This window comes from Labeo rohita, chromosome 20, assembly GCF_022985175.1.
Source record: "Labeo rohita strain BAU-BD-2019 chromosome 20, IGBB_LRoh.1.0, whole genome shotgun sequence".
NCBI lineage: Eukaryota > Metazoa > Chordata > Actinopteri > Cypriniformes > Cyprinidae > Labeo > Labeo rohita.
This window is the reverse complement of record NC_066888.1, coordinates 3,792,830-3,820,195: the sequence shown is the minus strand read 5'-3', so window position 1 is coordinate 3,820,195 and position 27,366 is coordinate 3,792,830. Positions and strand designations below refer to the sequence as shown.

At 38.5% G+C, this 27,366-nt stretch overlaps 3 protein-coding genes across 8 annotated transcripts in view; 1 reads left to right on the top strand and 2 right to left on the bottom strand.

Annotated features, from left to right (window-relative positions):
- Window positions 1-11,841, bottom strand: part of zdhhc14 (zinc finger DHHC-type palmitoyltransferase 14) — a 47,851-nt gene extending 36,010 nt beyond the window's left edge. For 2 of the 3 annotated variants that reach the window (XM_051138822.1, XM_051138823.1), the window contains exon 1: window positions 3,935-4,994. In XM_051138822.1, coding sequence (XP_050994779.1) covers window positions 3,935-4,188 — 254 coding nt within the window. In that variant the 5' untranslated portion in view covers window positions 4,189-4,994. Of the gene's footprint in view, window positions 1-3,934; window positions 4,995-11,250 lie in introns of those variants that run through there. The other variant, XM_051138824.1, reaches the window with a different exon arrangement.
- Window positions 5,781-13,497, top strand: tmem242 (transmembrane protein 242). The gene is made up of 4 exons (XM_051138836.1): window positions 5,781-5,896; window positions 7,909-8,009; window positions 12,660-12,797; window positions 12,908-13,497. Exons 1-4 carry the CDS (start codon window positions 5,824-5,826, stop codon window positions 13,019-13,021), a joined length of 426 nt encoding a protein of 141 aa, XP_050994793.1. The 5' UTR covers window positions 5,781-5,823; the 3' UTR covers window positions 13,022-13,497.
- A 1,089-nt stretch (window positions 13,498-14,586) lies between these two features.
- The window catches only part of arid1b (AT rich interactive domain 1B (SWI1-like)), a 95,456-nt gene continuing 82,676 nt past the window's right edge, over window positions 14,587-27,366 (bottom strand). For all 4 annotated transcript variants that reach the window (XM_051138787.1, XM_051138788.1, XM_051138789.1 and 1 more), the window contains 9 exons: window positions 26,594-26,807; window positions 22,463-22,601; window positions 22,213-22,364; window positions 20,860-20,992; window positions 20,095-20,214; window positions 19,932-20,010; window positions 19,055-19,820; window positions 18,842-18,972; window positions 14,587-17,193 (listed from right to left, as the gene is read on the bottom strand). In XM_051138787.1, coding sequence (XP_050994744.1) covers window positions 15,436-17,193; window positions 18,842-18,972; window positions 19,055-19,820; window positions 19,932-20,010; window positions 20,095-20,214; window positions 20,860-20,992; window positions 22,213-22,364; window positions 22,463-22,601; window positions 26,594-26,807 — 3,492 coding nt within the window. In that variant the 3' untranslated portion in view covers window positions 14,587-15,435. The remainder of the gene's footprint in view (window positions 17,194-18,841; window positions 18,973-19,054; window positions 19,821-19,931; window positions 20,011-20,094; window positions 20,215-20,859; window positions 20,993-22,212; window positions 22,365-22,462; window positions 22,602-26,593; window positions 26,808-27,366) is intronic.

Below are 27,366 nucleotides of genomic sequence, written 5' to 3'. Positions count from 1 at the left end.
TTGTCAGCTTTATACCTCTAAAGATTCCTTGTGAAGTGGTCTCCAAGGAACACTTTTGAGACTGTCATGACAGACTGAAAGGTTATCCTGACACACTTTCACCATGGCGAGAGTTGCAGTCATTTATGAAGTCACGTTTTATAAATAAAGATTAAAGTTTCTGAACTCAGAAGTCTTAAGACTACAGAAACAGTGCTGCTGAATTTAGAGGTGTTAAGATACTCAAAACAGATTTTTCTATCCCATTCCATAGTTTGTATTTTCATCTGCCTGTTTATCAAGAGATGAAATGTTCAAAGGATTATTTAATATTACTTCTCTTTAAATGAATGTTCAGGTTCAGTATAAACAAAGGGCATTATGATATTGATTACCACTCTATTACCACTCTATTGACAATGAAACAAACCATTACACTGGGATAACGGAAAAAAAAAACAAAAAACATTGTTTCAGAAATATAGCCAGGAGACTAAATGCATTACTGATCAAAAGTTTGGAGTTGGCAAGCATGTATATATTTATTTAATTAAAAAGTCCTTATGCTTAGCAAGGCTGTATTTGTTTGATCAAAAATACTGTTAAAAACAGTAATGTTGTGAAATATTATTGTGTCATTCCGTGTCAACTCAACCAGGTCTGTTTTGACATGGAGAAACAAGATACAATTCTAATTTCAACATTATTTCCTCTGACATTGTTCTTTAAATAAACTAACTATCAACTGCATACAAAGTGACCAACATTTGGTTTTCAACCACTGAAAATGGGTAATATTCAACAATATGGACATGTAGCCGAAATGAACTCCCCATATATCTGTGACTGAACGATGTATGGCCTTGAAAATAAAGATTCCAAAAGAAAAGTTTATTAACATATCATATTGCATTGTCTTTAATACTTCTTGAGTTATGTGCACACAAATGTTAGAAAAATAATATTTATGGCACTCAGACAGGTATGTTTAATGCAGTTGTCATGACAGAAAAAAATGACATACATCTCTAGTTTCAACATTATTTGTATCATATTTTTGCAAAGTGACCCACATTTGGTTTTTGACCACTTAAAATGTGCACATTTTAATGATTTACTCTTGGAGCCATTAAAATTCCAATATCTCTGGAACCGAATCTCACAGGGCATTAAAAATAAAGATGTCAAACGTTTGTTAAAACCCAACATCTAAAAAGACATTAAGATATCTTTAATACTTCTTAAGTTACAGGCATGCAAACTTTGGAGAAAAAAACTTGAAAAGTGCTGTTTCCCCATTATCGAATGGTCACCATTGGCACATAATGCAACAAAGATTGCTAAAGTCAACAAATTTTACTAACAGACCTACCAATCTCAATATAAAAATAACATTACGATGCTGCCATCTTTCTAAAGTAATTTTTACATTTTAAAATGTATTCATGTGATGCAAAGCTATCATTACACACTATGCATTTACTGTCATTTTTGATCAATTTAAAGGGGTCATCGGATGCCCCTTATCCACAAGCTGATATGCTTATTTAGGGTCTTAATGAAAAGTCTATAATATAAAATTAAAGTTAAAAATTCTCAAACGTAGTGTAAAACAACACCATGTCAAAATGAGCTCTGCAAAAATCATCCTGTTCTGGTCAAAGCTGCTTTAAATGTTAATGAGCTCTGCTTGCCCTGCCCATACTCTCTGTGGAGTGACGAGCCTATTTACTTTAGCCGCTAAACTTGCTAACTAGCACGTTATTAGGAAAGGTGATTGTACGTGAAGCTGGATCATGAATGGTTTGCAACACAGACGCATTTATGTAGATCGTGAGGCGCATTCCCTTTACAAACAAACTTAATCTACTGCATCTTCAGCAGCTCAGATGTCGGGAGTAAATGACGACCACTATGTTCATTATTACATCCAGCAACACAACACCTCAATCGCTCAATCTGAGATATTCTTGACTAACTTACATCTCTGCTCCGGCATCAAAACAATGGAGGTTGGACTGTTACAGCTGATCTGAGATAAGATGCTCAAATCAATCAACTATCGTGAAAGCGGCCTCTGTGGGTGTGACGGCACAACGACAGGTATCTGAGAATGGCTCGATTTAAAAAAGGGGATATTATTTTTACAGATTAATTAAAAACAACTGCATGGATTTTTTCATTATAGGGTAGATTTGTACATACACTGCCAACACACATTAATGTTCAAACAACATGTAAAAGTGAACTTTGCATCCAATGACCCCTTTAAAGCATCCATGCTGAAATTGCTTACTAGCTGTGTAATGTTAAACAAGTTATGTACGTATTACATGTTCAACTTAAGATGGTAAACATGATAATTTTATGATGCATTTCATGAGCAGGGATACCAGAAAGAGACATGATGTAACTATCCGCAAAGTACAGTTTAAACTCTGCACACTGCTTGCATTTCAGTTAGTCTTATTGCTTGAACCATTTCCTGTTTTTATTCCTGCCTGTGATGCCCATGCTGAATGCATTCAAGGGGTGTTTTGCATTCAATCTAACCATTATTCTGGGCTTACAATGATTTACGAGTAAACATTTTGTCCTGAACTGCGCAACAAACCAACTGCCTTTCACCAGCACGGCTAATGTGTTTCCATTTGTGGTTTCAGCTATCTGTATTTAATGGATCACGAAACCTCTGTAATGACTTTATAATCGTTTCAAAAAGCATGACAAGACTAACCCTTGAGAAAAAAAAATACAACTCTGGGCTGGGTCGTCATGTTGTTTCCTAGGAGACACAGGCTGTTCCAAAAGCACACAAAGATCGGGAAAGGGAAACCGTCGCCATGGAAACAGGACCGCACCACGTCTATGTTTTGGAAGTTGTGGTATGGAATGTATGGGGCTTGGTGATGGGGGATGGGACACTGGAAAATCTCCGCTCCACACGACCCTTATCCAAAAGCAGCCGCCTCAGGATCACACTGAGCGATTCTTTAACAACCAGTGGAGGCGTACAGGCAAACATGCTTCGAGTAATGCAGAGCCTTGCGTTTTTCGTACCACCTGATATGCGTTTTTTACTGTAAACCCTGAAAAATCTCACACACAAGGCTCTCTTGTCTGAAGATCTTCGGAAATGTCAGGAATCCAAATGTTATACGTCAATAGTTTCGACTCTGGGTTAGTTAAACTTCACCTGACCTACAAACACAAGGAGTTCCTTACAGCTGCAGTGTGTTGAAAGTTACGCGGGTCTGAAGTAATTCTATTACACCAGATTTACCACTTGTAAATGTCTTTCAGTGTTAGTGAGAGGGTCTAAATTACTGCACTGGCTTGAGTGGAACTGCACTTCAGGATCCCAGACCACATTCAATTGCTGCTTAAATGCCCAGGTATAAAAGAAGCACAGAATACGCCAACTCTTTATCAAGATTAATCAGGAGATTAATTCAAGAGAAGGGACCTGTACAGACTTTTCAAAGCTAGTTTCTATGACACAATATGCATATTTCTCAACTTTAGTTTGCATATTTGCACCATTAATGTCTAGCTACTTTCATGAGAGATGAAAGATTTAAACTTTGTCATCACTCAAACACAAAACAGTACTGTTGTGGACAGTGCTGATATCATTTGGTATATTGGTATGTAGTCATGATATTGCTTTGAGGTGCTTCAAAGAACACTAGGTATTTTCTCATGGAACGCTCTTAAAAACAAAGAGTCTTTTTCACAGCAAAGCCAATAAATAATCATTATGGGTTCCCAGAGGAACCCAAAAGAACCTTTTTTCTTATTGTGAAGAACTTTTAAAAACCTTGTTGCAATGCAAAGGTCCAAAGGATCTCAATAAATCCTTTATTTTTAAAAGTGTATATGACCTAATCACATTTTGGGAGGTGTCTGGAGTAGACAGAAGACATTGAATTCTCCAGTGGGTCAATGTACTTACTCAAAGGCAAAGAAGAGGCCACTGGTCACCAAAATGAGAACCATGGTAAGATAGAAGACCCCAGTCTGCTTTGCCATCATGATCCGGCCGTTGCAGTAAAACTTATTTCGGCCAGGAAAGACCTGCCATTTCCTTTTGATCTTCTTCTTCTTGGTGTGTGGAGTGTCCATGGGTGAGGAGTTATGTGTGCAAATCTGATTGTACTGGCACTCTCGGATGGGCTCCTCTACCCCGAGGTGCATGTTGCCTGTCATTTACCTGGCAGCAATAAAACTAAACTTTAAAGCAACACAAGTGGATCAGAATTCAAATGTTCTCAAGAAACTAACGAGGCGGTTGGATGTTGAGGAAACATCTCTGATCTGATGGAGGAGGCATTACACAACCCAAAGAAAAGCGTGGAACTGTAACCAAGGAACCATTTTCTTATCTCCATGTTTACTGCAATCTTCAATGTTTTAATTGCATTGTACTAAAAATGCTAATATTTGCATCCGAAACGACGGAAACGAAATAAGATCCCCGTGTTTGGTTTACATGTTTGTTTGGATAACTCCTTCATTGCAGATGTCTATCCTCAACACAACAGGATGCGCTCCAGGACACAGAGGCATGTGGACATCATGCCCAGAAATGTCGCTTTGTCTGGTGGCGTCTTAAAGCTTCTAACTCCGTTAATGCGGTTCAGAAGCGCTCCGATGAAACCAAATCCACTCAAAACAACTGGAATACAACGTTAAAAAACGTCCTTCCGATGTCCTCGTAATCCCGTTCACTACAAGGTCTTTATTGCACGATCGGCAACTGAAAATCTAGTTCTGACGCCGCACGCAGGATGTTACAACAGCAAACATACAGAGGAGGGTGTTTAATCATCTATATCGATGATGATGATGATGGAGAGAGAGGGAGGAAGGATCGCTGTGCGCAGGATGTGGCTGGAGTGGATCACCGCGTGAACTGCATGAGCTCACAGCACACGATGACCCTATAAACAGCGGCGCCGTCTCAAATCATAGCGAGCTGTCTATGTAGACAGCATGTTCGAATGTGGTCAAAACAAAACAAAGTAAGTTGTCTGTATAGACAGATTTCGGGCTACGTCTTAAAAACTTCTTAAGTGCCTCAAAAACCAGTCAGCTGCAGATTTAGAACACGTTTTGTGGACATGTTCAAAACCTAGGGAGTTGCCAGTATAGACAGAATTTTTGAGCAATTGCCCGCAATTGCCTGCGTACATGTATTTCAAAACTAAATAAAATACCTAGACGGCATTTTTGTGCGTGTTTCAAAAGAGAGTGAACTCCTCTGACAGCATTTTTAGTAATCGTAGGGATCGAGCTTTGATTTATTTGTGATTATACTGCATCAGTAAAAATACAAACAAACAATCGTTTAAGAAGACATTAATGAATATTAAGCACATTTCTGATTATAGACGTAGACCGCGCGTCTTCTCAGTGTGTGATGCCCCGAATGCTGTCTAAGTAGTGAGCTCACTCAGTTTTAACACACAGCCGAACTGATCGGCGGAATCTCAGTCCTCCTCTTACCGACACATATCTAGTTCTATAAAATGTCACATTGTTATGAGTTTGAAGATATTTTATTAATATTAAAAAATAACAATACATATAGATACAGAACTGCGTATATCCGCAAACAACACAAACCCTTACAGCCGTATTGTTACTATGCCATTAATATGGATTTTATTCTTGCAATCCTCTCAATTATAGACAGACGTTAACAGGAAGAATATAACAGTACGCACGTTTATAATGCTATTGTTGCCCAGTGAAATGCTGTACCTCAATTCCACTGTTGTAATATGAGGTTCCGCCTGACGTGTTTCCACCGGACGTTTGTGTAAGTCGGACCCGTTCAAGATGTCAGTGGAGCAGGCAAACGCGAGTGGGACAGTCAATGACACTAAAGACGACAAATCACTCTTGATAAAAGGTTTGATGTGTTTTGGTAGCATATGCGGACATTGGTATGAATACGCACGAGCTTTATTAATTATCTGTCGACATGACTTATTTGGATAACTGACCTTATTCTGATTAATCACACATTAAAACAGAAAACTGGATCTGAATGTCAAATGTTATATAGGAATACTGTCTGTAATGTCTGTATTCGCTACATTCTACAATTTTGGTACTTTGCCTGCAAATAGCGATGTGAGATTCGTGAACAAATCTTTGTTAGAGTCGAATCTATTAAGTGAACTGGTTAATAAGCCAGAGGTCCAGTAAACAACTCACCGGATCATTGAAACGAGAACCGTCTGTTTATATATATATAAATATATATATTACATTTTTTCTGAGATCTAAATAAATTGTACCATCGTTTAATGTTAATGCAAGAAGCAAGTTAAATTATTATTTAATGAATACTATTAAACGTTCTAGATCCTAATAAATAAATAATAATAATAAATTAATAATATTAAATAAATTAAATTAATAAAACAACTTTCATTTACGATGGCATTTTCAACCATTTACAAATAGTGTCTTATAAGCATGTATTTAATAAATAAATTCTTAAAACGTTATATTCTTTATATTATGACAAGATTTTCAGTGTCCTTTTTACTCAGATGTTTAGTTAATTTTTGACTATGTTGTTTTTTTCAGAGTTTTAATTTTCTCTATAGGCATTTAAAAAATGATATTACATTATCAGTATTGCAACCAATATATTGCAGTTTTTCTGATATGGTTTGATCAAAAGTTTACATACACCTTTCAGAATCATTCGGTAAAATGTTTATTTTACCAAAATAAGAGAGATCATACAAATGCATGTTATTTTTTTGGTTAGTACTGACCTGAATAAGATAATTCACTTAAAAGATGTTTATATATAATTCGCAAGAGAAAATAATAGTTGAATTTAGTTGTCTTCTGGGAAACATGGAAGTATCTTTTGCAGCTTCTAAAGGGCAGTACTAAAAAAAGTAATAATAATATATATATATATATATATACATACATACACATATATATATTTAGGCAAAATACGAAAACAAGATGTACACATCTTCATTCTGTTCAAAGGTTTTATGCATCTTGCATAATGCACCATTTTCCTTCTGGAGCATCAATTAGTATTTGAACCTTCTGTAATAGTTGCATATGTGTTCCTCAGTTGCCCTCAACATGAAAAAATGGATCTCAAAATCATACAGTCATTGTTGGAAAGGGTTCAAATACACAAAAAATGCTAAAAACCAAAGAATTTGTGGTACCTGACGGATTTTTCCGAAGAACAGCGGGCAGTTTAGCTGTTCAGGTCAAACAAGAGACTCATGAACAACTGTCATTAAAAAAAAAAACAAAAAAAAAAAACGCTGTGGATCATTCGGGTAACAACACAGTATTAAGAATAAAGCGTGTGTAAACTTTTGAACTCAACTGTATGTACTTTTTTTTTTTTTCATATAAACCTTTAATCTGTCCTCAGGATCATGATAGTGTAGTTTATCATTCAGCAGTTAAATATGGTTTTCTTAAAATCAGTACTTAATCACAGAAGCATAAACCATCGATTAACATCCTCAAAACTCTTTATACGTTACATTATCACTAAACATCACTTTCTCTGGAACCCACTCTGTTTGCACTCTATGCATTTGTCCTGGTGCTGTCTGCGTCTGGCTCCAAACCTGCACTCTCAGCCTGCACTCTCTGCCAACAAACTCAAAATGTGCTGCAGTCAGTGTTAGTTAATGATGCCTTGAAGTATTTCACTAAATATTGTAGTGCAATTGTAGTACATTATTCCTTTCGTTTGAACTCTGTTTTTAATCCATTGGCTTTTGTCAGTGTTATTATTGTGATGTATGTATCATTAGAAGATCAAGTGTACAGTATTGTCACGTTAACGACAGCATGTTCTTAACTTTGAATGCTCCTTTTAAAATGTTCACCTCAGTGTATTGTCCGTTGTCTCTTATTCAGGTGGTGTTTTCCTTTCTACTGTAGCCACAGCAGGCATGATTGCAGGGTTCGGTTCCACCCTTGCCATGGCTAAGAAGAAGAGTCCTGAGTGGTTTAATAAGGTATCAAGATTTTCTGCATTACATTACTAACATTTATTATTAACATGCATCAACTACACATTGGAAATCAATGGTGTTCTTTTAGGGTTTTGCAAAAATGAAGATTTAAATGCCATATAAAAGTGAAGAAATTGTAACAGAAAAGTGAAGAAATTGTAACAGAAATGTAATGCTGTTGAAATATATATATATATATATATATATACCCTTGCAATTCTGTCAGATAATGCAACACTTCTCTCAGAAAATTGTTCCACTTGCAAATGTTTTGTTATCCACGTGCTTATTGTTTTTGTTTGCACTGCAACAACACAAAAACACAGAGAAGAAAAGTCAAACTTTGTAAAATTTCACACAGAACTCAAAAATGGATTGGACAAAATTATTGGCACCTTGTCAAAATTGTAAGAAACAATTGCTTTTCAAGCATGTGATGCTGCTGTAATTTGTATTTAGACACACCTGTGGCAAGTAACATGTGTGGGCAATATAGTAATTACACTTGCAACCAGTTAAAATGGAGAAAAGTTGATTCAGCCTTTGTGGTGTGTGTCACACCGAGCATGGAGAAAAGAAAGAAATGTGAAGAGTTGTCTGGATTTGAGAGAAAAAATGTGGAAAAACATGGACAATCTCAAGTCTACGAGTCCATCCCCAGAGATCTTGATGTTCCTGTGTCCACTGTGCGCAATATCATCAAGAGGTTTACAGCCCATGGTACTGTAGCTAACCTCCCTGGACGTGGACGGAAGAGCAAAATTAATGAAAAATTACAACGAAGGATTGTTTGAATGGTGGATAAAGAACCCAGATTAACTTCCAAACAAATTCAAGCTGTCACCTCACACTGTCCAGCTCCATCTGAATGAAATGGGATGCTATGGTAGGAGACCCAGGAGGACACCACTGCATAAAAAAGCAAAACTGGAGTTTGCCAAAACTTATTTGACAAAACCACAATTCTTCTAGGAGAACGTACTGTGGACAGATGAGACAAAAGTAGAGCATAGGTCTACTTTTCCAGCAAGACAATGACCCGAAACACACTTCAAAAAGCACTCAGAAATGGTTACAAACAAAGCGCTGGAGAGTTAGTTATGAAATGGCCAGCAATGAGTCCAGATCTGAATCCCACAGAACACCTGTGGAGAGATCTCAAAACAGCAGTTTGGAGAAGGCATCCTTCAAATCTGAATGACCTGGAGCAGTTTGCAAAAGAAGAGTGGTCCAAAATTCCAGTAGAGAGGTGTAAGAAACTCATTTATGGTTACAGGAAGTGATTGATTTCAGTTATTTTTTCCAAAGGGGGTGCTACCAAATATTAAGTTAAGGGTGCCAGTAATTTTGTAGTAATAATTTGTCCAGTGCATTTTTTGGGTTCTGTGTGGAATTGTATCAGATTTTATTTTTTTCTGTTTTTTTGTGTTGTTCCAATGCAAAAAAAAAAAAATAAATAAATAAATAAATAAATAAAGTGAGTACCAAAACATTTGCAACTGCAGCAGAGAGAAGGGTTGCATTTTCTGACAGAATTTCAAGGGTGCCGATATGTTTGGCCATGGCTATATATATGTGTGTGTGTGTGTGTGTGTGTGTGTGTGTGTATATATATATATATATATATATATATATATATATATATATATAGTGAGAGTGAAACAGAATGTGAGCAAAGCATGAGTTGTTTATCATATCTCGGTTCAAATTGCAATAGCAATATTTGTCAAAAAACAATATGATTTTTTTGTGCAGTTCCATTAGTGTTGTATTATTCCTAGTCCTAAAATATTTTGAAAATGTGACATCTTCAGTGCTCCTCTGAAATCTCTTTCTTGGAAGTTGTTTTCTTTGGTTATTCATCTAATCAGTTGAGCATGGCGAGCTCATGTGTGCTAACTTCACAGAATTAGACATTGCGTGAATACTGACATCGATTCCATTTTCCTACTTGTTTTGAACATAAACTCAGAGATGAACAGTGGCCTCTTTGTTTTGTCTGTTTTTTTTTTTTTCTTTGCTTTTTTCCCTTCCTATTTTTAGACCACTATCTCACATCAGCAAACATGTCTTGCCAAAAATGCTTTTTTAAGTGGCTAAATCCAATATGAGGTCAGTGACGCGACGGATCATATGTTTTGCCCAGCTCCATTAATGACAAGTCACTTGACTAGACCTGTTATGTCCTCACAGGGCAGTGTCACTGTGGGACAGTCTCTGCTTGTCCCATGGCATTTGTGATGTGGACATAAATGAGATCTTAAAATGTGTAACTTGTTGAGGATATATGGTATTACTTTTTTCTTTTTTGATTAGATGTACAGATTTTGCTAGGCATACAGAAAGCTCCCATAAGCTTGCACTAAATATAGAGAGGCAGGCATATCATACTAATTTTGAGATTAGGCAGAGCAGCATTGTAGCATTGTTGTGGCGGTTTTGCATCTATTACTACTTTTATTTTCTTCAGAAAGTATTAAAAAAAAAAATACACACACAATATGTAAATTACAAAATTGATAAATAAATCATTTTGTTAAATGACTATAAAGATTATAATGATTTTATCAGTTTAAGTTTTTGTTTAATAAAACTGTTAAAAACATGTTTCTAGAGTGCGTTCCTTGATGGCTGCAACATCCTAAGCTCTAATAACAGCAAATCTAATATGTAGAGCACTAAAAACACTAAATTACATTAAATCAGTTAATGTCATTAGTGGTGGCTGCATCTGTTTGAGACTTACGTACACAAACTACTTAGTTGTTAAAGTCAACATAAAAATCAAAATCATCCCTATTTACTTTCTTCATAAACTATCTTCCTGATCTTACTTTGCGCAATTCAATAAATGTTACTTTAAAGGAAAAAAAAAATGTTGCTTTATTATCATCTGAAATGTGGCATTTATAATTAAATTTAAATGTTTTATTTTTGTTTTATACTTGACTATATTTTTGCTGTTCTGAATACCATTACTTTTAAATTATGTGGAGCTAAAATATGTTTATAGTATTTTTAATGCTTGTAAAGTTTTATGTGTACTGGTATTTTACATTATTTCTGAATATAAGGGCATGTCAAAACACCTCAAGGGCCCCAAAATGACTTTCTGTAAATGATACTTGTACATCAATGCAACAATCTGTGTACAAGTCTGTGTGTTTACCTTGTATATGTTGAAGGAAGATTATTAAAGGATTAGTTCTTTTGCAGATCAAAAATTTACAGATAATGTACTCACCCCCTTGTCATCCAACATGTTCATGTCTTTCTTTCTTCAGTCATAAAGAAATTGTTTTTTGAGGAAAATATTTCAGTAAGTTTGAACATACGAAATGCAGTTTAATTGAAGCTTCAAAGGGCTCTAAATGATCCCAGCTGAGGAAGAAGGGTTTTATCTAGAGAAACTATTTGTTATTTTCTCAAAAAATTACAACTTACATACTTTTTAATCTCAAGTGCTTGTTTTGTCTAGCTCTGCAATGTGTATGTGTACTCTGTGCACACCAGTTCAATACAGTTAGGGTATGTTGAAATGTCCTTAAACTTCAAAATCAACCTACAGTGTTTACAAAGTTAATGTGTAAAGAAGGTCAAACGCCCTTTACAAAAAAGGTAAAACAGCGATGTAGGAAATGGGAGTTTTTCAACATACCCTAACTGTATTGAGTCAGTGTTGCCAAGTCGGTGGGAACTGGGCTACTTTAACACTATTGCCGTGGGTTGTTTTTCATGTCCGTGGGTTGAAGTGACCCCAATAATGTTGTATTTAGCCCCAGGAATGTGTATTTTACCCCCCAGAACATGATTTTTACTAGGGGAGCCCCTAATGAATGGGCTAGTTTTGAGTAGCAATTGGGTGGATTTTGTTGTGAAAACCTGGCAACCCTGCACAGAGTATGCATGTGCATTGCAGAGCTACACAAGAGGAGCATTTGTGGTTAAAAAGTGTATAAATTGTAACTAGTCGTTATCGCTAGATAAAACCTTTCTTTCCCGTTCAAACTCGTGGCCACCATAGAAAACCATTATATGGAGAACATTCCTGAAATGTTTTCCTCAAAAAACATAATTTCTTTGCAACTGAAGATAGAAATGAACATCTTGGATGACAAGGGGATGAGTAAATTATCTGCAAATTTTTGTTCAGGAAGTGAAGTTAATCCTTTAAGTGTGCTTTCAGTTGTGTTTGGGGCTTTTAACTCTTGAAATCTGAGAACAAATAGGGTTTTGTGAAGCTCAGTCCTTAAAGTTAAGATGAAATCAAATGCATTTTTAATGCACATTTTAATGCTGGTTTGGTTGGGAAAATGTAATCAGTGTCCGTTATTGCACAGAAAAACTATGTAAACTTTTTCCAAAACAAAGCAATGTGTTCTTCCTCTGAAATGACTTCCTGTTTGGATGTTGTCGGATTTCCATTATCTAATTAAAGTCTGATCAAATCAAAAGTCATCCTCAGGTTTTCCTGCAATGTGCCAGATTACATAAGTAAAATGGTTTGTAAACGGTGTTTCACTTGACCCAAAGTAGTATTTAGCAATGTAATATACATTTGTAGCTTATATAAGTGTAAGCATACAAAACAAAATACTTTAGTATAACACAACAGAAGAGTAAATGATCCTCTTTTTCTCTTGATGTTTTCAGGGTGTTATAGGAACTGCTGTGGTTCCAGAAAGCGGTGCGTCGTTAGCGTTGCGGGCGTTGGGATGGGGTTCCCTTTACGCCTGGTGTGGAGTTGGTCTCCTGAGCTTCACCATTTGGAAGGCCCTGGGTGTCCACAGTGTACGTAACTGCTTAAAGTGATGCTTTTAAATGCCATGTGCCTACTTTCACCTGTTTCTCATTATAATTTGCAACTATTGTTGCATATATATATAATTTCTCTATTGCAGCTGAAGGAATTCCGTCAGAAAATGCAATCCTTTTTTCCCGCTATCCCCAAAAATGAAGAGGCTCAGGAGAATTCTGCTCCTTTTGACTGGGACTCCATCTTCAAGTCAAAATGAGAAGAAATTACATTTTACAATTACAAGAACGCACAACCTTAACTGACTGTCTGGAAAGAATATTTATCGAATGGTCAGCCTGGTCAGGTGTGAGGCAGCCGGTCGGGTCAGTAAGCCATTTTAGATCCAGATCAAGTTTGAGGTCACAGCATTGGAGGATGCCACATGAAGGCCTGAAGAACTCAGTGATTGTGTTTGCCTTAATTTCTTGTGCCACACTGGATTTTACAAGGCCTGAGCCAAGCGACTTTGACTCTGCACCTGCAGTCTCAAATGTGGAAGTATTATGTTTGTACATACTATACTATCTCAGTTACTTAATTAGTCTTTTTTGTGTGGAGCTAGGAAATTATATTACTGCTTTTTGGCTGGTGGTGTTTATACATTAAATCTCAAACTGAAGCTGCTACTGTGTAAAATTGGCGTCATGTGATTACGAGGTCTAATAAAAGCATCTCTACAGAGGTTGTTTTCAAGCTGTCCTTGAATAGCAGAGTTTACTTTAAAAAAAAAAAGGACAGAGAACGTAAACATGTGCCCTGCAGTGACTGAAGAAAAGCTACAAAACGACAGCCCTCCCTCAGTGCTCGGCGTGCGTCAGTGTGAGTGTTTTCTGTGCATTTAAAGCACGTAATCTGGTTAAACTTGATGTGACAGAAGCAGCACAAAGCATTGGGTAGAAAGGAAAAAAAATGTATCCATCAACCTGCCAGTAAATTATGTTTTTTGCTTTTAAATATTACAATATTGAGGATATACATGGTTAGGTTTTTTTTGGGGCACTCTGACATGAAAAAAACACAACACTGAAAAACAACGTTCACAGTGCTCGACCAAATTTCATGTACATTTACTTTTAACATGTGGAACATGTATAAAGACTTTATACTGAATAAACAATGGTCATCAAATCATATGGAGCAAAAAGAGCTTACATAAAGAGTTGTACATATTTTTTGTTAAAATCATTAAGTCATTTTGGGGTAACTTTCACATTGAATTACATTTATGCCATCGGACGTCTTTCAGCCTGTAATTTCCAAAATCTAAGGCCATTAGAGGGAGCCATTGCTATCTCTGTCACACAGAACTCCATTATAGGACACACAGGAAAGTCTTTGGGGGCGTTCACACAGGACAAATTCTTGCATTAAAAACTGAACAGGTGCATTTATGCGTTACCACATACAGTTGCTAATATACATGCTCGATCCACTGGAGATGCTTTCCCGGCACCCAAATTCATCTGGCTAGTCCACTGTTGTAAAACTGACAATTGAGCTGTTGTGCAGTGTTTCAGAATATGCATTTCAACTTCGAAGGCTTCTTGAAAGATACCAAAAACAGCAAGGTGCATCACAACCACCAAAGATGTCTGTTGGGCATGTGCACATACGACCAACAATGAAATAAAAAGAGCGCAAAACCCACCCTGTGTGAACGGCCCCTTACATGTTTCAAGACTATCCTCACCTGAAAACAATGACTTAATATTTATTTGCAAAATGTCAATAGCATGTAGCATAAACTACTCACTTTGTATAATACCACATCTCTCGGAGGAAAAAAAAAAAAAATGTGAAAAGGGGCCCCATTAATGTACAGTTCCTATATACAAATCGACCCGTGGATATAGAGGGGTAACCGAAGCACTTTGAGTTTCAGCCTCTGTGGCTGCACTAATATGGAAGCAAGTCAGTTTAGAACCAACACTCGCTTGACCCTCCGATACTGGTGTGGTGAAACAGTGCAATACTGGTGGTCAGATCAGAACATTGCCTGTGGTCATTCACATTTCATTATCTTCCCTCTGAGCCAGCTAAATCTATTGCACAATGCTTTTTTCAGAGCTGTATACATGTATGTCTTAAAATCAGTTTTTTTTTTGTTTTTTTTTTTTTTAGTTTTTTTTGTTCTTTTATCGCAACACATTGCAAGAGAAATTCTATCTACAACATGTCTCACAATTTAAATAAATCTGCATTCCCCGAATAAACAAAGTCCCACAAGAAAACAAACGAAACACTGCATCAAAACAATTAAAAACATTCTGAGAGCAAAATACTCTAAAAACTAACGGTATCAGATGCCAACTTTGGTTAAAACAAATGAAAGAGAATACACAGATGAAACAAAACGGAACAAATAAAAAAAAGAATAGAAAACGAAAACGAAAAGACCAAGTATTAAATATCTGTATTAAAATCATTTAAAAATCCAAAATGAAAACTGGGAAATGGGGCAGAGGAGCTATATATATTCTCTATATATTCATTTGTATGTAAAAACGATTTTTGTTTGTGTTCTTTTCCTTAAATAAAAATATAACACCGACAGTTCTGTGTGATCTCTGTGGCTCAGCTCAGCCGCACGTTCCCATGATGGCACTCCAAGCTCCCGCTCCTTTGTGCCTGTCACGAGCGGCCGAGCTTAAACAGTACCTCACACAGGATACCCGCCACGCCAGAGTTCAGCACGGAGGACAGCGAGATATCAAGAAGCCTGCTCTCGTAGAGCACAAACTCGGGCCTGTTCTCCTCCACTTGGGCCATGGCCAGCAGGGCTTTGGCGGCCCGGCACATCATGTTGATGCTGGGCGGCTCGGGATGGGTGGAGTGTCCCATGTGCAAGAGACTGTGAGGGCTCTGCTGATACTGTGCCATGGCAACACTGTCCTCTAGGAAGCTTATCAAGGCTCCCACGCTGCCCTTTTGCAGGGCGACGGCTCGGGCGGCCGTCGGGTCACCCTGTGCAAGATTGGAGAGAACGGCTACGGCCATCTCGCGGCACACCTGACTCTTTCGCTCGCCGACGTGCCGCACTAACGTGGCAAAGAGGCGCTCCTGTCTGCTAAAAGGGGGTGTGGCTAGCAGAAGGTCAACGTTAGAGTCTTGGATGCTCAGTTTGCACAGGCACTCCAGCACCAGCCTCTGCGGCGTGAGCGAGGAGAAGCCGTTTGCTGTGCAAAAGGGGTCCTGGGCCTCCGCCGAAGGGCACACCATCCAGTGGAGCAGCCCGTCCAGAATTGGAAGGCAGATACTTTCCGGGTAGATAGACAGGTCTAGTTGTCCTGAAATGTTGGCAAGGGTGACCAAGGTGTTCTCACGCAAGGCTCCCAGGCAGTCCCACCACCATTCGTCCTTGCTGCAAGCCAGACCTCGCTCTTCCTCTCGCTGGTAGGTAGGGGGCATCCTTTTCCTCTTAGGGTGCTCGTGGTGCAGAAGCACTAGCTTTCCGAGAATGAGCACTAAACCGGGATGCCTAGCCATTTCGCTGTCATTGCCCGGGACGAAGGACAGTCCACGAATGATATTGGACACACAGATGCAGCGCTTAGCCAACTCATCTTGCCAGCCGTCGGCTACCGAAAGAGGCGCTTCATCCCAGCACCGGGGCTCATCTTCCAGCAAAGTAATGCTGCTCTTGTTCTCTCTGTTTCGGAAGGGAAATGTCTGGGTTTCACCTTCTGATAGGCACCCTGGACGAGAACTTAGCACATCATCTACAGTGGCTGTCAAGTTTTCCTCTGAGGGCCCTGGAAGTTCTCTTTTCAGTTCCTCTTCCCTCCCATGCTCCTCTTCAACCGTTTCTTTTCCAGGTGCCTGTGCACCTTCCTGATTCTCTAAGGGCTTCTGTTCTTCTTCTTCTTCTGCTTTTTCTTCTCTATGTCTCTCGAAATGGGTCTGGATGTGGGCAGTGGAGTCCCCTCCGCCCGCCTTCCAATGCAGAAGCCCGCTGGTGAACTCCCCAGCCAAGCCTAGCAGCTCTGAACGATCCTCCACACAATCAGCCACAGCCTCTCTTTCCTCAACTTTCACTGGGAGTTTGTCATACTTGCTGGCTTGCTTGGGTCTGGGCTCCACTGGAGGACATAGTTCTTTACCAATGTCCTTGGCTTCTGCGGAGTCTTCCCTTTTCTCCATGTTAAGCGCTGCTGCTGAGCTGCTGGGCTGAGGTTTCTCAGGCTCTGCATCTAATCGCTCCACCTGTTCTGTATTGGATTGGCTTTTTAGGTCTTGATTGGAAGGTTGCTCTTTTTCTGTGGGTTCCGGACATGGACCAAGAAGGGTTTTCTGGCCTTCTGTTCCGACTTCATATTCCTCAAGGATCCCGAAGATCTCTATTAAGCACCTTCTGAAATATTCAACAATGAGCTCCAAGAAACCGGGCAACTAGAAAAGGAAAAGACAACAAAAAATACGTTATCAAATATACACCTTCATATAACTGTTCTTTTTGGTCCTCGAATCTGATTGGCTGATAAATGTTGATATTACAGTCCAACAGAACTTCAACAGCCGTTTCACCGTTTGTATCACTCCGCTTGCTGAAGTTGCCGTATTTCTCACAGCGAGTGTCACGGCAGACGCCCAAATCCAATACAATGTTAAAAATAATACTGTTTTGTGTCTTGGAATGTAGTTTTTAGTGCTTTTTAGGCGAGAATGTAATTGTTTGGACTTCAAATATGTGGTTTGTTAATAAAGATTATTTATAAATGTTTATTTGAAAATTTGCGTCAGCGTTTTTAGGCATGGTCTTGGTCTTTGGTCTTATTAATCTATTATTTGGCAAGATCTCATTAATTTAATGTAAATTCAATGTATATCAGAGTGTATGTGTATGTGAATTTTTGCCTGAACTGCCTCACAACTTTTATGATGGCGGTTGTTGTTTATTAAATGTGACCCTGGATCACAAAACCAGTCATAAGAGTCATTTTTTTCAAAATTGAGGTTTATGCGCCATATGAAAGCTGGATAAATAAGCTTTTCATTGATGTATAGTTTGTTAGGATATGACAATATTTGGCCGAGATACAACTATTTAAAAATCAGGAATCCAATTTTTAAAGTTTTAAAGTTCTTCAAATAATGTTCTTAACAATGTATATGACTAATCAAACATTAAGTTTTCATACATTTACAGTAGGAATTTTACAAAATATCTTCATGGAACATGATCTTTACTTAATTTCCTAATGATTTTTGCCATAAAAGAAAAATCAATCATTTTGACCCATACAGTGTATTTTTGGCTATTGCTACAAATAAACCCCAGCGACTTAAGACTGGTTTTGTGGTCCAGGGTCACAAATATTATTCAGTAAGTAATATTTAATATAAATAATAGTAGTATTTAGTATTAGGAAAGTGTGTGTGTTTTCGTGATGGCGATTTTAGTTACTTTGTTGGTAACAAGAGACTATTTTATGAGTCAGCAGACTTTTAGTTTGAAAAATATGGAGTTTTGGGCAAGGAAGTTCTTTTTTCTGTCAAAACAAGCTTGTATGTAGCCAGCAAATGCACCGATCAGTGCTGTCATCAGGAATCCTTAACAGATGAAAGGATTGTACGAGCCTATTGGACATTGATTTATTGTAATCAGATGTATCAGATGCAGGTAATCACAATCACTCAGTCAATATCTCTCACAATACTCTACTAAACACAATACACGGCTTTTAATACAGTAATGCAGTAATACTATAAGCTTTCAATGAAGCAACTCAACATTCTTTCGTTACTAGTTCTAAAGTGACGTTTTGGAATTAGTAACGGAGGCTTGAGCTCAGATGTTCAACTGTCAAACTTTGATTTGAATCCGTTGCGTAAGGAAGTAGTTCTGCACAAAAGAGCGTTATTTTATGTATTTACACACTAGTATAAATGTATATCACTTGTAGGCATGAGATATGACTGTATCTCAGCACACTGTGATTACCTACGGCACTCGGCCTGCATATATTGCTTATATAATTTCTCAGAAACTGCTATTAAATACAACAAAATTGCCAGTTAGCACCTGGTACACACTTACCTGAGATAGGCCAAAGGAAGACACTGTGTTATCATCATACAGCAAGATGTTTATAGTATCCAGGGCCCATGTGCTCTCAGCAAGCAAACCAGACTTCAGGGACATCATCACACGCCAAGCCTCTGGTGTGCCTTAAGATACACAAGCATAGTTAGAAATTGGTCATAACCATACAATTCAAACGTCGTTTATTACTGGAAAAGAGTTACTCACCAATTTCTTTGGATGTTAACCTTCGGCGGGGTTTAAGATGAGGCTGCGTGGCTTCCACCGAGTCCAATGGGTAAGTGACCTCCCGATGTATTGCTGGGAAGCCTTGCCCAGGAAGACCACCGCTTTGAGAGCATGGCATGGACCCGGGACCACCCGGCTTTTGCATCTGCTTCATAGAGGCCATCATATGAGCCTTATTGGGTGACATAGAGCCACCCACAGACCGAGGGAATGGCGCAGGGCTTGGGACTCGAGAGATATGGTTTGGCATCGCTGGAGGAGATTGATAGGAAGAAGGTGGTTGCCGGCTAGCCATGGCAGGCATGGAGCTGGAAGAGGACGATGAGTGTGGTGGGTAGGGGGATTGACGCTGACCAGGCCACTGACTGTCCTGACTGGCCCTGACTTCTGGATCATCTCCACGGCTCATGGAGGGGAAGGGGGCCCCGTGACCCTGGCGGCCGGGGTAAGGGTAACTCATGTCGTGCCTGGTGTGCCACATGTTCCCCTGAGGCCCACCGCTGGAGTTGGAGGATGGGGGTGGTCCACCACTCATCATGCTGTGCTGAGGAGGTCCCTGCCCACCTGGCTGCATGCGATCACGTCCATATGGATAGGGAAACGGGCTTTGCATGGGCCTACGCTCTGGGTAACCATATTGGCTGTACATGTCAGGCTGCTGGCCACCGTACTGCATACCATAGGCTTCACTCTCATGGCGCTTAGCAGGAGGACCATACATCCCTTCTCCAGGCCGCTTATAACCCTGCAAATATAAATACATTAAGTTTAAAATACAGCAGTATTCACAAATATTAACCAAAATAAAATCAAATATCATCACAAATGCAAAGATGGATCACATTTGATGGCTGACCTGCTGTTGGGGATACATCCCATGTGCACCATATGGCATGCTGTGAGGGTACTGCTGCCCATAGCCGTCATGTCCATGTCTAAAGTAAAACAGAAAACACTAAACTATAGCTCTACACACCAAATACATTCATATACACTAGTCAACAGCAGTCACTTTATACCTCTGATGAGAGGCGTATCTACTGCCTGAGAACATGCTGGGATCACTGTTGGAAGGCACCATGTTGTTCTGATTCCCAGGAGGGGCAATTCCCCCCTCTGGACCCATGACATGGTCTGGCCTGCGCACACAAACATTAAAGAATGGTTTCCATGCTGTTAATGCATCTTAAAGGAGAAGTCTTCTTTAAGACTCACTTCCAGAACAACAATTTACATATAATGTACTCACCCCCTTGTCATCCAAGTTCATGTCTTTCTTTCTTCAGTCATAAATAAATTATGCTTTTTGAGGAAAACATTTCAGGATTTTTCTCCATATAATGGACTGATATGGTGCCCCAAGTTTGAACTTCCAAAATGCAGTTTAAATGCGGCTTCAAATGATCCCAAATGCAATTGTAAACGATCCCAGCCAAGGAAGAAGGGTCTTATCTAGCAATAAGATTGGTTATTTTTATAAAAATAATACTACTTAAATACTTTTTAATGTCAAACGCTCGTCTTGTCTTGCTTTCCCTGAACTCTGTGCATTTGGGATCGTTTGAAGCTGCATTTTGAAAGGTCAAACTTGGGGCACCATATCAGTCCATTATATGGAGAAAAATCCTGAAATGTTTTCCTCAAAAAACACAATTTCTTTACGACTGAAGAAAGAGCGACATGAACATCTTGGATGACAAGGGGGTGAGTACATTATCTGTAAACTGTTGTTCTGGAAGTGGACATCTCCTTTAATAGACTGACTTTAAGGTGTTCTGGCCTACCTCCTCTCAAACCCAGGATTGTAGGAGTACTGGGGTCGTGGGCCTATACCCATGCCTGAGGGCGGTCCACGAGGATACATTTCCTGCATGCCACTGCCTGGCATCTGCCCTGGCATGAAGGGCTCAGAGCCACCTGAAAACAAATCAAAACTTTAAACTGCAATGCAAAACTAAAAATAACAAAGAGTATTCACAACCCATTGAAACATATTTCCAATATTAGAATATTCTTAGAAACAGAATATTCAATTAGAAAAAAGTAGGGCATAACTTTTATCCATTGGGTATTTTGTAGATCATGAAAAGAGGTTGATCCATATCAGAATTAAACTAGACCTTTATCCCAGTTTGTAGTCAATTGCAGTGTTATTACTGTTAACAAGCAACAGAACTTTTTTGTAAACTGAAATAAAACACAGATGGAAAAATGAATTGGAACTACTAAACTATTTTCATGCCTCCATTATAAACTTAAAGGAAAAATGGTTTGAGACATGGTATAAAATGTATTTGTATTTTATAGTAGTAAAGATTAAAAAGTAAATATGTTAATTTTCATAAACATAAACATATTTAAATAATCTCAATTAATGAAGTAATATATGTTGGTCTTTAAATTCAGAAATTAAAATTAATGTACTAAAAAACTGAAATGAACTAAAATAACTAATAGTTAAAAAAAGCAAATAAAAAAGCAATTAAATATTACAAAATTTAATCCAGCTCAATTTTGGAGGCAATACAAATTTTGACCTAGCTATCAGGACATATTTATTCAAGATGGTGACTGGGATATGGAAAAAGTCACTTTAGAAGAGCAAATCATTACATTTTAATTAATAATAGCACAGGCAAAAAAGAATTTTCCCTAGAATTAAGTGCACTTATTGAATTTACAATTCTAGCAACATGCATTATTAAGGTATGGATTTTTGAAAATTACCTTTCATGCAGTGTGTAACAGCTCTAAGCGGATGAAAACATCAAGTTTTAAATCTGAAAGTGCACCATGTATAAAAGTATTGTCTTTGCATTGAATCGTTTGGGAGTGACTGAGCAAAAAATGTGAGAAAGTGTTTTTTGACCTTGCAATGCATGTCAACCTGTTGTTGGGGACTCCCAAAACCAAAATATGAACTTTCATAATCCATAATAGGGGCACTTTAAGAAAATAAACTAGACCAATTTTGATTTCATGCTGGCTTCAACTTGCACACACTAGATGGCAGCAGTGTCCAAGAAAATAATACATATACACCTCTAATAAAAAAGAAAGACACAGGGAGGCAGCAGTGTGCAGACAGAAGAAATTTGAAACCGGCCCCATATGTGGTAATTGTAATAGCAATGCACCTTTTCTAGCAGCTCCATAGGGATCCTTACTGGTGTCAAACTGCATTCTAGATGTGGCATCTCCACTGCCTCCTCCATGCATGGGGCCTCGCTTTTGGAAGGCTGGGTCACTGCTTTCAGAGAATGGATCTTGCACACTAACACCACTGTTTCTAAAGACGTGGTGTAAAACAAGGACAAAACATCAATACATAGACACACACATACATGAGTAACGGATACTCAAACATAACGTATCAGTTTAGCCCACCTGCCAGTTGGCTGAGGGGTCACTTGTCCGTGGGGTGTGGTAGCTGGTGTTGGCGGCTTTAGGTCCCCAGGCATCTCGGTCATAGTGCTGCTGCCTGTAGACTGAGGAGTCTGCGGCCCTTGAAGAGAGCCTGAGTTTGCTGTTGAACAGAGAAGAAACGGAGTACATTATATGAAGGAATTATTTTATGCATAAAAATTAGGGCTGATTTGTGAGCTAAAACATTTAGAATTTTGACGCTCTCTTAATTTTGCAATAATGTAATACATTCATATGCAGATTTTTTATTATTATTTAATGTATTGAATAATAAATTGAGATGCACTCAATTGCTTTGCAATAGTGAAACAATGAACTGCATATTACCTCAATTTGAATAAGGTAAAAGCCTCATTAAAGCATATAAAAAGCTTGTGTAATATTTTAAAATACCCCCTTCTTTTAGAAATAATATTCAGATTCTGCTTAAATGGTATTTTAGAAATCTACAAGCAAATGACAATGTCCTAATCACTTCTTCCAAGCTCAAGGGAAAGAAACGAAAATCTTACAATCCCCAGACTGCATTTCCATAATCCAATAACATTTGAATACACTAGTTATTAATTTCCATAGAAATGCAATGGCATAAAAGGACACCATCCTAATAACGTCTGAAATTTCTACGGCTCGGTTGATGCAAAGTAATAAAACCAATTTGCATTTTCCTCCGCAGCTCAGAGCAGTAAAAGGTACTTCAAAAGATTTCAGCGCGGGGAACAAAAAGAATCGGGGCAGAATGAAAGAACGAGGGAATGAAAGAGTGTCTGCTTTACATGTCCTTGATCTGCTGCCAGCCACAAAATCGTCTTTCAGCACTGAAAGTAAACAATACATGGTGCTATGCTGTAACACTTCCAGTCTGTGTGACCGCCAATGACCTTACGCATATTTTGAGAGTCGGAGAGGGCGGTAGAGAGAGAGAAAGAGAGAGAGGGGGGAAAAAGTGCTGGCTCACTGGTCTGCATTGAGCGAGGGGTCAGGCTGAGGTCACTTTTGTTTTTATCCCACACTCCTCCCCCATTAATCTTCTCGGAGGGAATCCCTCCCCTGCTGTTTGACAGCTCTCTCTCTCTCTTTTCCTGTGACATCATCAGTCATTAGCCTTAGGAAGAGGGGGGACGGGAATCCTTAAGCCAGCAGCTTGACAGCTCTCTTTCTCACCCCTTCCCCCCGTCCGTCTCGGTTTGACTCAATCACCTGTCAGATATTTATAGCTCTGTCTAGAGCCGCTCTGAATTCATTATAAGGCAGGCAGACCAGGGCAACATGCGAAAGATGCATATAAATCTAAGAATTAAATATTATACTCCAGCAGCGTTGACAGATACTCTAGAACATCACTTATATATTTTATTAAGAAAAAAGTTGAATTGCAAAAGAATTTTCAAACAACTTGCAATGCTGGAATTTTAACAGGTTGATTGCAACAAGCGTGCAAGCCATACCACAAATACTGTCTGCCTATGCAAGTTCAAAACAATTATTACCTAAACAAACAGATACTCCCTACATGACTTTTCCCAATTTTCACAGCTTTGTATTAATTTGCCTGACTTTCAATGCCTTTAAAATGTACAGCTCAGGTCTGTCAATGCAAGTCTATGGGATTTTTCTGCTGTCCCTCACAGTAATAATAAAACTATTTTCTTTAACAGCCATGCAATCTGATGTATCACATTAAAAATGTAGTCAAATTTCAATACTAAAGCTAAAATAAAGTTGATTTCAGGATGCTACAAGAATAAACTGTTAATTAAAGCTGCAAGCAGCGTTAAAAGAGCCCTCGCACCCGGGCTCACCGCCACCCGGTGGCTTCAGCAGCAATATGCATTTAAAGTGGTAAATATAAGAGAAATATGTCATTTATATGTGCCAAGCTTCCTGCTGCCAGCTGGTGGTGCTATGACTGTAACTGTATATTGGCATGTAGATTTTTTCAAGGCAGGACTTCAATCACAGTTTGGTGCAGATTGAACACGGTATGTTTGCGTCAGTTTAAAACATGACATATCCTGTTGCCAACAGGTGGCGCTATGATTATAACTGAATATTGGCCTTTAGGTGTCTTCAAGTCAGGACTCTTACCAAACATGTGAAGTCTAGGGCAGGTAAGACATTGCATGTTTAAGTTAATAATAAAACAAGTCATTTCCTGTTGCCAGGTGGCACTATGATTATAACAAGATAATTTGACTTTAGATGTGTTCAGCCCAGGACTCTTATGGAACAGGTGAAGTTTGGGGCAGATTGGACATTGTATAGCTGAGTTGTAACAACTTCCTTTTACATGGTGAAATCTTTGCTTTTACATTAAACTTTGTCAGGCTGCCATGGACACGCCCTTCAATGAAAACTCAAGATCTTCGCAATTTAACGTTGCAAAGGGCTTTAGATTAGACTGACCAAATTTGGTGTTGATCTGTTTAAATCTCTAATACAATGCATGAAAAAGGCAAAAAATGGCACGATAAAATTCAAAATTACAGAATTCCTGTTAGGTTTCGGACTTCATACTGCAGGACTTTTTTGTAGGTTACCTAATTTTGTACATGGATGTGAAACATAGCTCAAGGGGCAATTCGTTGAAATTTTATAGGTGGCACTATCAAGCCATTTTGCCACACTCATTTCTGACACCCACATCAGACGTAAATTTTTACCACTTTTAGAGTGTGTGCAGTTTCATGAGTTTTCCATGTTTAGGCCCTCAAAAATGCAATTCATTTTGGGGAAAAAAAGAAGAAGAAACCGAGCAATACTAATAGGGTCCTCGCACCACCAGTGCTCGGCCCTTAAAATTGATTTTTTAGGGTCTTAATGAAAGTCTATAATATACTTTGGTTAAAAATTCATAATGAGCTCTGCAAAAATCACCCCATTCTGAAGGATTGTTCTTTTAAATGCAAACAAGCTCTGCTCGCCCCGCCCCTCTCTTCTCTCTGTGAAGTGACGAGCTGCTCCGAGAGATTGTTTACTTTAGCCGCATTTAACGCGTTTAGCCGCAAAACTTGCTAACTAGCACGTTATTAGAAAACGTGATTGCAGAGATTCATAAAAAAACCCTTATACACAATTCTGCTGTAGGTGAAGCTGGATCACGATTGATTTACGCGAACATAAACACATTTATGTAGATCGGGAGGCGCATTCCCTTCACAAACAAACGTAATCCACTCTTCAGATCTATCTCAGATGTCAGGAGTAAACGACAACCACTATGTTCATTATTATCACATCCAGCAACACAACACCTCAATCGCTCAATCGGAGATATTCTTGTCTAATTTACATCCCTGCTCCGGCATCAAAACAATGGAGGATTGTGACAGCTGATCTGGGGTGTGTCCAGCGACGCGACTAAGTTCAGAATCCTTCAACTTTATGCAAATGAAGTGCGACTTTCGAGAGCGACAGCAAATAGGAAAGAAGACTGTAGAGCTCATGTGATCTTTCTCCTCTCAGTAGGCTCTGCTTCTCATTCGCTTTTGTTTGTATGTACAGAATAATTCAATTTTAATTCATATTTATATTATACCTAGTCTTTTGCCTCCAAAATGTTTGTATTTAGTGACAAGAAACCTGATTCACTGTCAAGGCAACCAGTAGTGAGAACGCCCACTAGCAAAATAAAAGTCGCTGCTAGTGTGAATGCAGCTTCAATTATGAAACAAATAGTTCTGGTCCTTGACTATGATTGGCTGATCCATTTATGAAAGCCTTTGTGAAATACTCTATACACACACCTATGATCTAGCTATTCATCAATATATTATGAATTTTTGGTTGCTTGGTGTTTATTTTATGAAACTGCCAGATAAATAGTAAATTTTTTATAAAAGCAATTAACCCACTAAGCCTGTGCTTTACAGTGATGTTTGAAAAGCTAAAGGGCTATTAGCTCCGCTTCATGTTCTGCCATAAAACACCTCTTAGCTACTTTAAAATCACTGTAAACCATTACTTCTTAGACTTTATTGCTTTAGTATATAAAACACGAACCCTAGTTATTAAGTGATTTGATGGATATAAGCCTTTTGTCTCAAGTCTAACAGTTTGTTCTCTCTATAGCAATACTGTAAAGTTCTTCACCAGGTGAGGGTGGCTGGATCTTGGCCTGCTGTGGCTGCTTCTTGCTCTCTCCCATAGTGAACGCATCAGGTGGGGGTTCCTCTCCACGCTCCACTTTGCACTCGTAGGCAAACAGGTACTGGATGTACTGCTTCTTGAGGGAACTGGCAGAGCTGCTGGACGTCCCCACATTCAGATGGGTGGAGAGCTCTCTCCATTTCTTGTTCTTATTTACCTGTTCGAGGAGACATTTTCAATCAAAACCATTCAAGAAGCAATCACTTAACTAAGCCGTTCCACCATTTAACCCTGTGACTGATTGATGTGCCACCAGCCATTAACTTAACCAGATGCTATATGCGTTTTAAACTCAATTCATTGTAATTCTTTTTTGCATAAACATACCTCTCATGTAAATGAGGCATTATAGAATTACTCAGGATTCACAAACATCATTGCCGTTAGCCAGACATAATTAGCATTGCTCTATTACCGCCCACAGAACACTGGTGGTAAACAAAAGCTTTATTTAAAGCAGGGGTCTTTAACAGGGTTCTGTGGCAATACTGCAGGGGGTCTTCCACTTATTTTTTGATCTCTCTGAAACATATTTTTTGCTAAAAAAGAAAATCATTAAAACAAAGCTAAAAGCAGAGAAGTTAGCCTCAAAGCTAAAGCGAGAAGATAAGTTTAGCTAAATGTTTCATGGCCCTCTCTATTAAAATTGTAAATTTTAAATAGTAAAATTTAAAAAAAAAAAAAAATTCAATTTTAAATAGTAAATTTAAAATGTA

Coding starts and splice junctions, on each gene's coding strand:
- tmem242 (XM_051138836.1), top strand. CDS start 5,824: ATGTCAGTGGAGCAGGCAAACGCGAGTGGGACAGTCAATGACACTAAA. Junction 5,897..7,908: donor CAAATCACTCTTGATAAAAG/GTTTGATGTGTT, acceptor TCTCTTATTCAG/GTGGTGTTTTCCTTTCTACT. Junction 8,010..12,659: donor GTCCTGAGTGGTTTAATAAG/GTATCAAGATTT, acceptor TGATGTTTTCAG/GGTGTTATAGGAACTGCTGT.